The sequence below is a fragment of the Alosa pseudoharengus genome, unplaced genomic scaffold, assembly GCF_046254945.1.
Source record: "Alosa pseudoharengus isolate Yale_2024_CS ecotype anadromous, Long Island Sound unplaced genomic scaffold, YU_APseudo_1.1 YU_APseudo_1.1_scf_5, whole genome shotgun sequence".
NCBI lineage: Eukaryota > Metazoa > Chordata > Actinopteri > Clupeiformes > Clupeidae > Alosa > Alosa pseudoharengus.
The window spans coordinates 33912698-33925258 of record NW_027468837.1 but is presented as its reverse complement, the minus strand read 5'-3'; the positions used below and the strand labels follow the sequence as shown (position 1 = coordinate 33925258).

The 12561-nt window shown below is 45.7% G+C and overlaps 1 protein-coding gene across 1 annotated transcript in view; it reads right to left on the bottom strand.

Annotated features, from left to right (window-relative positions):
* The window catches only part of quob (quattro b), a 35070-nt gene extending 22729 nt beyond the window's left edge, over window positions 1-12341 (bottom strand). Inside the window, exon 1 of the mRNA XM_076267485.1 lies at window positions 11960-12341. Within this exon, the coding sequence (XP_076123600.1) occupies window positions 11960-11962 (3 nt within the window). The 5' untranslated portion in view covers window positions 11963-12341. The remainder of the gene's footprint in view (window positions 1-11959) is intronic.
* Between the last annotated feature and the right edge of the window lie 220 nt (window positions 12342-12561).

Below are 12561 nucleotides of genomic sequence, written 5' to 3'. Positions count from 1 at the left end.
CTGTCACGCACACTCTTAAGACAAATACTTTGAGCTGATTAACAACTAGGAACTGCTAGGAACATTGTTTAGAATAGTATGTGTAAAATACAGCCAACATTGTAACACAATATTGGGGATGTATTTCTTACAGTGTATTTTCAGAATATATTACCAAACATTTATGTCTGAGAGAAAAATCAAAGAGATGCTGGGAGGCCATTTTTATTCAACGGAATGCCTCAGAGCTTTCAGAATCAAGAGAAACTCAATCTATATAGAACAAAAACGACATTTTGCGCTGTTTATGGAAACAGTGCATTGCTTCTTTTAGAAGCCCCTTCTGAGCGACCCCTTCCCAGGTGCTCTCACTTTAGATGCCTCTTGAACATCAGACGAGGTCTCCTCCATCTCCAACGCGCTGAAGACTCAAATAAAAAGAGGCTGGTATTCTTTAGAGATCACGGCTGTGATTGCTTAGCACAAATCAATTCCAACATGGTGTGATCTGGTTGCCATTACTTCAGACGGGCAGTAACTATGCGCTGAGACTGTTTCAGGCTGGTCCAAGATACACCTCATTAGACTCACTGCACATCTTGCAAGAGAGCTGGAATCAGATGCTTTGTCTATAATGGTAGAGGTGAGTAAGGAAAAGGCAAAGAAAATGACGTGCTATTTTAATCTTAACCCTTAAAGGAGTACCGTCACACCGGTGTGATGGGAATGTTGAGAAATGAACGTTCTAAAGAATATCTGGGTTCATTGAATTCAACATAGAATTTTAGAACCTTCAATTGTTGCGGAACTTAGAATGTTCAAAAACCTACACCTTTAAGGGTTAAAAGAGAAAGAAGAGATGAAAGGAGGAAAGGAGAGATATTGACTTTGTGTGTATGTGTCTGTGTGTGTCTGTGTGTGTCTGTGTATGTGTGTGTATGTCTGTGTGTGTGTCTCTCTCTCTCTCTCTCTCTCTCTGTGTCTGTGTGTGTGTGTATATGAGTTTGCATACTCTAATTTGTCATTCTTTGTGGGTGCTTCTATTTACTTTGTGTGTCCATATGAATATAATGTGTTTTCTCTGCTAGTTCCTTTCAGATGTGCATCCATCTTGCAAGTGTACAGGGTGAAACTTTGTATTAGCACTGCCTCCACCCTGTGAGTGGTGTAAAGCTGTGTGCATGTGTGTGCTACGTGTTTTTGTTCTGAGAACCTTAACAGCCTTAAACATAGTCCTGCATGCTCTGAATGTTTACCATGCGTGTCTGTTTTAGATCACTATGCTTACGAACATCAGCTCAAGTTTCTCTCCACCAGGCCACATAAGCTGCCAGAGAGGCAGTGGTGCTGCTAGAGATGTTGAGCCTTATTATAAAAGCATCAAAGAATATGATATTTGGGCCCCAGATTCTTATTGGCAAGTATGTTCTATGAGGGGCCTACTGTCAGTCCAATCAAAGATCCTTGATTACTAACAGGCTTGATTACTTCAACCCTCTCTGGTGCAATGCCGTTGGAATTTTTCCTGTCTCTTCCCCCCCCACCCCCAACCCAAAAATGGCACCTCTGGGGGACACGGGTTTGATTCTGACCAGCTGACCGGTGGTCATCCCCTGATTCCACCTCCATCTCTCTTTCAACTATCCTATCTGCATATAGGCAAAAACTCCCAAAGATATCTTGTCCCCTCACCCCGAGTGGGTTTACAAACCTCTTGATGTGCTGTTATGCTCCGGGGCAGAGTTGATGCAGAGGGGGAGGTCTCTGCCAGCTCTATGCCATATCTGCTCTTGTAAGATGTCAAGGCTGCCAGTCAGAGTTTAGGGATGTCTAAGTAAAAAAAAAAAAACCCACCTGACATTGTCTGTCACTGTCTCCACATGCTGCCAAACAGAAGACGCCACGATGATGGCTACAGGTGTCTATGGCGGCGCTGAGACGACTGTATACTAGCCTGACGTGGCACAGGTCAGCTAATTATGGCCTTCAAAAACAATGCAGGATTCTTAGCAATTTGTGGTAAGAGTATTTGAACACATACACTATGTGCAAATAAAGACACACACACACACACACACACACACACACACACACACACACACATACACACACACACACATACACACAACTTTCACACATAGTGAAGTACACAGACACACACACACACACACACACAGACACACACACACTCCTCCAGACACAAGTACTCTCATCATGGTTCCCATCTTTCGATGTGCGCCGTGTGGTGGTTGTTGACACATCTCGGACCTGACCACAGGGTTGAGCTCATAAAAACCGCTAATGGGCCTGCTTCCCCTTATAGCCTCAGTCCAAATTAGCCTCCCTCAGCAGAGAAATGCCACACTTGGCCCTGAGTAAATAAGCCTCAGGGCTTTAGACCCACAAATGTGTAGAAACACACACATACAGTATACGCATGCGTATGTGCACACACACACACACACACGTGCACACACACACACACACACATGCACACACACACTCACACACACCCACACACACACACACACACACACACACACACACACACACACACACTCACAAACACACACAATCACAAATACTCACAAAAGAAACACACAAAAACACACATGTATGCATATTTACAAACATTCACACACTCAAGCACAGAAATGTATGTAATACAAACAGCACTCAATCTATTCTACTCACACTAAGCAGAACAATGCACCAAAAGACTTTCATTTCTCAAATCTTCTCATTTACCCCTTGTTCCAGTGTCTCTGCCTTAATCATCTGAGCCTTAAATGATTTCTCAATGCCATTTCAAATTCAGAGCTGAGTGAGCACCATTATGGGGGGGTTTGCTGAGCCTTAGAAAACCAAGGCTCAGATCCACTTACAGGACTTTCAGATAGCACACACACACAAACACACACACACACACGCACACAAATAAATAAATCCGCCGCAGTCACACCGCGAGCGAGAAGGGTCACACACACACAGCAGAGAGCCCACGCCATGGGCCGCTCCCTCACTGGACAGGAATGCTGCCTCATCATCGCCGTAAAAACCCCTCTCTGGTCCTCATCAATCCACTGGATCCCTCTCGCAGGCTTCCGCCCAGGCCCTGGCCAGCTCTCTGGGCCCTGGGCAGCGCTGCTCAGCACCGCGTGTTTACACTGCAGCACTCACATGCTAATGCGCTGCAGATGGGGTTTTGCACTGACGAGGGGTGATGTACCGTCTGGACGCTGCACTTTGAGTTCTGAGTCACTAAGACTCCCATCAAGCTCTGTGGTGGGCTGTTAAATGTGTTCCTGCAGCACAGGGCTGTACAGATGCAATCGGCCATAACTGGTGTTAGCAGGGAGTCTGATGCACCAGTGTGCTAAATGCGTGCACAGCCATCTTGCATTGCCAAGTGGATCTAAATGTCATGAATATATGGAAGTGGGTTACTAACCGGCTATGCCGTGTTTATTCGACTGTTGCATTTTAATTGGTGCACTGTAAGCCCCTGGGCCATTGTTTTGTATTTGGTGGCGACGGGGTAATTAAAATCCCCACTGACATGGAGAATCCAAAACCTCTGATAAAGAACCAGCTCTCCTCTCTCAGTGCGCCGGATTACAAGCCAGTGTTCATGGTCCTTGTCCATGTCCTCAACTGTGATTATCTATATCCCTCACTCTCTCTCTCTCTCTCACACACACACACACACACACTCTCTCTCCCACACACACACAAATACATACCCCCCCTCTCTCTCCCACACACATATACATACACACACACTCTCTCTCTCTCTCTTTCTCTCTCTCACACACACATACATACACCCCCCACCCTCTCTCTCTCTCTCCCACACACATACATACACACATACACACCCTCTCTCTCTCACACACACACACACACACAGGCCAAAGGCATGCCTTCTTAATGTAGGTGTGTGGGCAGGCAACATTTGTGTTTGCCATCCCAGCCGGAGTAGGGTGAGTCAGACTGGGCATTTGCTGTGTGCACACAGCACTTGGCTCTTGTGTACTGTAATTTTGATTCTGTCTGCCTGCTTCCATGGTGGTCTCATCAAAGCTCAGGCCTGGTCCTCCTCCTGGCTGTGCGGCCTCTGACCGGTGTGTGTGTGTGTGTGTGTGTGTGTGTGTGGGCGCGTGCGTGCGTGCGTGCGTCTGCTTGTGGTCTGCCTTATCTCCCTGGCCTCTGCTTCTCTCAACCGGTAAACATCCAACACTATTTCTGGAGCGGAGACAGGTCCATTCTTTCTTTTGCTCTCTCCTTCTCTTCCTCTCTCTCTCTCTCTCTCTCTCTCTCTCTCTCTCTCTCTCTCTCAGTCAGCCGGCAGTGCCGTGTCAGGGAGCTCGCTCGCTCGCTCAATCTCTGGACCTCTCTCTCTCTCTGTAGCGTTGTTGCTGGCTCCGATTTCACCCAGCGCTCCGGCCAGCATTCCAGCCAGTTAGGGGGCCATATGCAGTTCAACAGAGCCTTCAGTCCAGGGAAACATAAAACACACACACACATACCGTACACACAAATAACCACACACTGAGGTGCTCACCCCCTAGAAAAATAGCTTACACACACGCACACAAACACATTGCCCTAACGCAACTCCTCAAAAGCGGTCAGGTTGTTTGCTGCAGGCTTATGGGGTACACACTTGTTGACTTTATGAGATGTCGCCTGTTTAATTATCTTTGACATCTAACATAAGCAGTGTGTTTAGCCTCACACCACACGACTGCAGTCCGTCCTGAAGCGCACTTAGCTTGTGAGAGGACCGCAGCAAGAGGCGGTCAACCCTGTCATACTGATTCTGACAGCAACTGAAAAACACACATGGGTCTCCATGGAATCAGGAAGTGAGGGATGGAATTTCAGCTCATACATGAACTGCATATTTCACCTCAGAAAGGGAGCTGAACAATAAACAGACGAGCATTATTGGTTTCTGGATGCTGAGGGGGTATACTCTGGATGCCTGACTTGAGTTTATCATGATATGACGTTAAAAATGATGACAACACTCAGTGAGTATTCACTCTTAAATGGCACATTAGCAAATTACACATTTCAAAACTTCGATTAACAAAACTGTTAGTATGAGACAAATTAGATTTAGAGCTCATTTAAGCTATTTAGCTGACAAAGTACAAGAGAGTTAGCATCGCCAGACCAGGGGTGTACAGTAGTGGAGGCTAAACGCAAGTAAACACAGTTTATTTTCCTCGGAAATTTCGGAAATAGAGTTTATCCACCTCTTATTAGAGTTTATCCACCTCTCAAAAGAGTTTATTCACCATTTGCAACTTTTAACATTCAAAAATCACACTGCATTATCCACAATATGTACACTCATCAACACTCTAGGAACCATTTGATACCACTGGTATTGTAATAAACATTGGACAATAACCTCCACCACCATAAAACATGTTCTGAATGCCTTTTTAAAAAATCTGATACGGCTTGGCGCAGTCCACCTTACCGTGATCACAGAATTCATAGTTTACCCACCTCTTATTTTACCACTACACCCCTGGGCCAGACAGACTATCACCATTATAGCTAATACACAGAAACCAAATGATCAGTTCACTGGTTGACCATCGGGATGCCTGACTTAGAGCACTGGCAATAAGCAAACATTGTGGAGATGACGTGTGCGATGTCTGCTGACGCCCCCTGTGAATAAGGGGTAACGTGAGTTTACAGTTACTAATGAAGAGAGGGGAACGGGGAGGAGGTGGGATGCTTTGCTACACCGCAGTGTGTGACGTAGTGTACTTGTGAATCTCCTGGAATGCACGAGTAGAGTGAGTGACAGCTCATTATGGTCTTGTCCTAAAATGTGTCTAGAAAGCCTCATTTCAAAATGTTTCCTTTAGCATATCTACAGGTGCTGATGGCAATGTAGATGTGTAGGCATTTCCCCCTGCATGGGCCCTGTGAGAGCTGTGCACCTTAAGCCCCTTTTTGAGCCGCTGGGAGCTCTTGCCCCATGTGAACTCTGGGCCACAACACAAAGGCCTGGTCAGATCTCAGGGGCTGACGGTAGACTTTGTTCGACATGCATTGTTGTGCTCCAAATGAAAAGGTACATTTGTCACGGAGGTTGCAGCCTGAGGACAGATTGACGGGGTGGTTTTTTGCTTAGGTGTGCAGACCTTGTGTCAAAAGGGATTCGCTCTCTTGTTCACTCTCTTACACACACACACACACACACACACACACACACACACACACACACAGAGAGAGAGAGAGAGAGAGAAAGGCTGCTCTCTTTCTCAAGTTTTAATCACTTTAAACTTGCACACATACACACACACACACACACAAACACACACACACACACACACACACACACACACACACACACACACACACACTTTTGATTAACAGCAGTACACATGGTGTCCTACAGAAGTCAGCCTGTCTGACTGAGTCATTTTAAAACATCACATAAAATAAGTTGCAACACACTCTTGAAGGCATATTGTTCTCCTTGAGTCAATAACCCCCAATTGCTCTCAGATTCTCATTTTTGGCAGACATACAAAGGGCTCCGGCCAAAATCTCTTTTTTCCCTGCAAACTCTGAAGGAACCTTTGATGTTCCACAGAAAGGAAAGTATTGAACACAGAGAGGGGCACTAAAACAGAATCAAATCATTCCTACACCTCTGATTTAATGCAATAAAAGAATAAAAACATAGACAGGCTTAAAAAAAGTCCCCCCCCCCCCTTGTCAACAGGCTGCTTCTTCTAGCCTTTCTTTCTCTTTCTCTTCTCCCTTTCTCTTCTCCCTTTCTTTTCTCCCTTTCTCTTCTCCTCTCTTCTGTCTTTCCTCTTGGAGGAGGCGGAGACACTAACGAAAGACACTACTGTCTTTGTATCTGTGCCATTCCTGTTTAAATCTGCTCAGAGGGGTGTTTTTTTTTTATTTTGGTTGTCGGGGGGCTGAAAGCTCTACTATTAGAGACAAGTCAGGCCACTTCAAATCCTTTCAGCACTCCCCCCAGCACCTCCACCTCCACCCCACCCCCTAAAAGCAGAGGGAGGCAGGTCTCCACTCGAGAAAATGCCCTCCAGCCATCTGCCAGCCTGTCCACTCCTGTCACTCACTCACCCAGAAATGCCCACACAGAGATCAGCGTCTGTCCACTTAGCCACTCGTCCATCATCCATCCACACCTCTATCACTTCATTTACCTATCCATCCATCCATGCCATCCACACCTCTATCAATTAATTTACCTATCCATCCATCCATGCCTCAGAAAAGCAGTCAGGCTGCTAGATCTGTATGTCCAGTGGAGTGGAGACCTATGCCGCATTCTAGTTCTTCTTGGACTATTTTTTGCCTTTATTTATATCGTTTTACATTTACGTAGTCTTATGGTGTTCTTAACCATGTGTACCATTAATATCTGTCTGTTGCTGATACAAATTGTGTGATCTATCTATCTATCTATTTCCTTGCCGGAGTCTGTAACAAGTTAATAGTCCACACACAATAGATCATGTGTCTTGTTTTCCTCCATGTGGAAAAATAAGTAGCCCTGGGGCCTGTATTTGCATTTGGTGTTGAATTTCACCTCTTGCCTATGTAAACAACTAAAAGCCAAAACAGCATCTCGGCAGTCAGCACTTTTCCTGGCTATTACATTCCCCGTGTAAGTGAGTGTGAAAATCTCAGGGTAATTTGAGACATCCTGAAAACATCCTGATGTCCCGTGCAAACCGCACTGGATAAGAAAGAAATTGGCCCATTGGTGCATGTACTAAATGTTCCTTGAACATGTGAGCTTCTCTCCAAACACAGGTAAATCCTCTGTGTTTGGAGACAGAGTACAGTAATTCCTTCAGCAGAGTCACTGGAGACTGCCAAAGCGCACGGAGGATTTGCTGGAGTTCACCGCTGATTTGGCATGCAAACAGCAAACCTTGCATCTGGCAACCCCATCGCACATTGTGCCTGTGCAGCCGCCTTGTCTGTAATGGGAGCATTAAGCCAGGGTGTTCGGCTCGCCGCTTCCCTCACAGTAACTAGTAACTCGATATGGATCCTCAGCAGGGTCAAATCTCGGGAAGGAAAAAATCTGGGGCTTCCGGTTTAAATGTAGAAGCCATAAATGGGCAAGCTGACCGTTGAAGAGACAACAGAAACATACAAGGGCCCTGTCAAATAGTTGAGTGTACGTCAGTACCTTGGAGCTAGATGCATTCTTTAAATAGTCTTTACTTTTGAGAATGCTAAACTTGCATCCTCTCACAAGCAAAAACATTTCCTGAATATACATTAAAAAATCCCTGTTGATTACATCCGAGGCTTGTTTGGATTCCTGTGTAGAGCGACATCAGCTTTCTACTCGTTTTCATGAGCTCCTTTCATTCCATCTCTCTTTTCTCCCTCTTTCTCCTTAATGCATCTTACTTGGCATTCTTCCAGCTGCTGTACTGGCCGGTCCAATTAGCATGACAAAACAAGCCATCTCTGTTCTCCAAGCCACTTCTAAGACCTCACCACACCCCAACAACCCCCAACAACCCCCAACCCCTCATGCCCGTCCACCCTTTCCACAGCCTCTCTGGGAACAGGGCTTTTATCAGGTGGATCTGTTGCAGCGCTGCAGACTGCTGCTGGAGAAATGGAAACAGTTTTTGTTTGTTTGCTTTTAGGGAGTACACTACGTACGGCATGATCTGCCAGGCCTAAACAGCCTGGAAAGTTGGATACCTCGAGGGCCGACTTTGCAGTCTTCGGGTCTGTTTTTAGGCTTGACTCAAAAAAAAAATGTTTTTACACTTACAGCAAAACAGTGGGGGTACCAGTGGAGTTCAAGACTTGAAGTGTGTGTGTGTGTGTGTGTGTGTGTGTGTGTGTGTGTGTGTGTGTGTGTGTGTGTGTGTGTGTGTGTGTGTGTGTGTGTGTGTGTGTGTGTGTGTGTGAGTGAGTGCGTGCGTGCGTGCGTGCGTGCGTGGGTGCGTGCGTGCGTGTGTCTGTGTGTGTGTGTGTGTGTGTGTGTGTGTGTGTGTGCGCGTGTGTTTGTGTGAGGGGCTTGTCCAAGACTGGCAGTCGACAGATGCTGTTTGTTCCCCTCTCATACATACCCAACGCCTCTGCCACTCTGCAGCTGAGGAGAGCGAGGGCCTTGTCCAATAGCTGGACAGCTGGAGCGTCTCTCAACAACTTACAGGACAAACAAAAAACAAAAAAAACGCCACACGAACAGGAGTTTGTAGAGATAAGAATCCATCTCCAAAGAAGTGCCTTTTTTTCTGTTTTACTGTAAATGTCAATTGTTTACATTTGCTTTCCTTTTCCTTCTTCCCCTTGAGATAAATACACTGTTTGCAAAGTCTGAGCCCTTACGGTTCAATGTTTGGCCAACCCCAGCCTTGTGTCTTAAAAGTCAAACAGATGAGAGATACTAGCAGATAAGGTGAGGGCACTAAGCCAAAGCAAATGTCACTGGAGAGCAGTTTGGCCCAGCTTCATTAGTGAGTCCTAAACCGAGATGTCTGGCATATTCACTTTAATACAGCATACATCCCTTATCCCTGTAATAATTATTATGTTTACATTGCAGTTATGCTATAGCCCTCTTTTATTACAGACACCAGTCGTTTGGTTCTCTCCATAAAAGCTCACTCGATTCACCCAAACTATGGCTGTCCACATTTCAAATAGCGGTATGTCTTATTGTGTGATGTTATTGATGGGTCAACATGTCAAGGTTTCACAGCATAGCACCCAGCCCTCTCACATAATGCCTAGGCTAGACTGCCTCTGATCGCCTGCTAACTGCACTGGTCTCCAAAGGCTGCTGCTGCTACTGATGTGATTTGATGCGCTGATCAGGCCTCGTTGGATAGGCAAATAGACAGGAGGAGAGAGAGAGAGAGAGAGAGAGAGAGAGAGAGAGAGAGGTGGGAAGAGAGGGGGAGAGAGAGAAAGATGCTCTGGTGCTGTTTAGTCTGAAGGCAGCTGTGAATCTGCCCACTGTTGCCAAATGTCTGTTGACCTACGCACCCACTGCCAAGCCCACACAATCTAAGTTCTAAATCTAAATTTGTTTATTCGTAATTAAGTGTGTGTGTGTGTGTGTGTGTGTGTGTGTGTGTGTCTCATGTGCTGCTCATGAATGAGTCATTGAATGAGACACTTTAAGACCTGTCGTCCGTCAGGAAATGGCTTTGGAGGGCTCTAACTTTAGGCTTCCACACAACACTGTAAAAAGGTCTCCAAGGACATTTCATGACTGCTGTGCCAAATGTCAAATAGCTGTTTTCATTTCAGGTTATATACATTCACAGCAGAGTGTAAAAGCATCAGCTAGTATATCAGTTCCATCCATATCATCTCATCACATGAAGCAGAACTGATTCCTCATCTCTTACTTGCTCTCTCATTGTTTGTCAAGTTTGAACCTAGCCCAGATTTACATTTGCATAAAAACAGAGACAAAACCACACACACACACACACACACACACACACACACACACACAGACAAATAAACCAAATGATCACCATTCAAATGAGCCGTGTGCTTATCCATGCCATTAGGCCTGGATGGAAATTGGACACACATGTTCTGTAGTTAACCTTTGAGTATACTACGAGGGTCAGTGAGAATGTCCACGGCACATTACAAAACTCCCACCGGCAAGCTAAGTGGACATGAATGACCAAACTGTAGTGCAAACTTGAGGTTTTACCTCTGAGAGAGAATAGTAGAAATCTGGGTCATGCTCACACAGTGCAGAATAATTTAATAATTCTGATGAGTTAATTGGTTTAGTCTGCAAGCTGTCACTCAAGGTTTGAATCCGTCATGAAGCCAACATTCTCCCTAACTCAACACAGAGGACTCAGTCACACCAAAACCTGTGACTGACAGCCACAGAGGTGGTGTGTGTGTGTGTGTGTGTGTGTGTGTGTATGCACAAGTGTGTGTATGTATCCATGTGCTTGTGAACAATTGTGAACGTGCATATGTGTATGTCGCTGTCTGCCGGCATGTGTATGCTGTTTTAAGCCAGCGTTAGACCAGTGTGTCGCAGCTCTCTGAATTTCTAACCACATCGATCTCATGAGACTTCCTCAGAGGACCAGGAATATCAACTAGAAACTTTCACAGAAGTTCTCAAAGTCGGGATGCCAGGATCAAGTGAGGTCACTTTTTATGAAACTTGGACAGAGAGACAATAACCATGAGAAAGTAAACACAACCACTGCCAAATGAACAACAATTAAACACACTAATACTGACAGATCTAACATGCTGTGCAGATGCGCAGCCACCCACATTGTCTATCTGGGCAGCTCACATTATTCTCATCAAGACTCAAGTGTTGCTATCGCAACAAAAACAAAGACACACAGCCTCTACTCTTTCTCTCCATCTCACTCTCTCTCTCTCTCTTTCTCTCCATCTCTCTCTCTCTCTCTCTCTTTCTCTAACACTAAAAGAAGAATCGCCGGGGGAACACTCAAGAGAGAACACCAGAAGTTTCCACCGCAGTTTAGTCTCACTTTAAGAACAAAGTCCAAAGGTGTAAAAGGCATGATCGTACAAAATTAATCTTGATAATAAATAACGTATCTAGCTTTTTTGCCATGTGACTAACTGTTGTCTGAATAGTTGGGAGATGTGTTCTCTGATACAAAAGCCACAACAGCAGGTGGTTGCAGCTAAGCAGGCAGGCAAGCTAAGCTGTTGAACAGACTGTTTACAAAACAGAAGGGAAACGAGCACCTCTGCAACACAAAGCACTCTCAGGAACTTTTGAAAGTAAAAAGTAATGTGGAAGTGGAAATGTTTACAGTTTTGAGTCACACACACATACACATACACACACACACACCGTCCCTTGGCAGTCAGTGGGTCAGTAGAACAGGTTCAACGCACAGACCTGCAGTCTGAAAAAAAAAAAACAGCAGTAGAGCAGAGAAAACTTGACACTAACCATCTTGCCGGCGGTTTATCCCTTATCCAGTTGTCATTATTTTCTGTCTGGTACTCCTTTGACTTTTTTTCACAGAACTAAAACCGCAGAAGAGCTCTGTGCTCCTCAGAGATGAGCTTGTTTTCTTCCCATGGTCGTTAGTTAGTCCCTGCGAGCGTGCCCTTGCGGTGGGGGCGCCCAGGGGTGTGTCTGGGAGCGGAGGACGCCTCGAAGCGGCAGAGTTCCCATCCTGGCGAGACTTTTCACAAGTAGCCTCAGAGCAAAGAGTGGCCCGGCTCAGAGCGTCAGCCAGCCTGTTGCTCCACCGCCTGCTCTCTGTCCACACAGAGAGCTCCAAGGAGAGAGAGAGAGAGAGAGAGGAAGGAGGGAGAGAGTGTGTGTGTGAGAGAGTGTGAGTTTGTAGGAGTGGGAGAGAGAGAGAGAGTGAGCGAGAGACTGAAAGGGGGAGGAGAAAGGCTTTCTCTTTCAGAGGAAATCCCCCTCAAGGCATTTTTATACTCTTTCTCAGCACTGCTCTGGATCTCTGCTATCTCCCTCTCTTTTCTCTTCTACTCTTTCCTTTCCTTTTCTAATATGTTCTTCCTCTGTCCATTTCTTCCTAC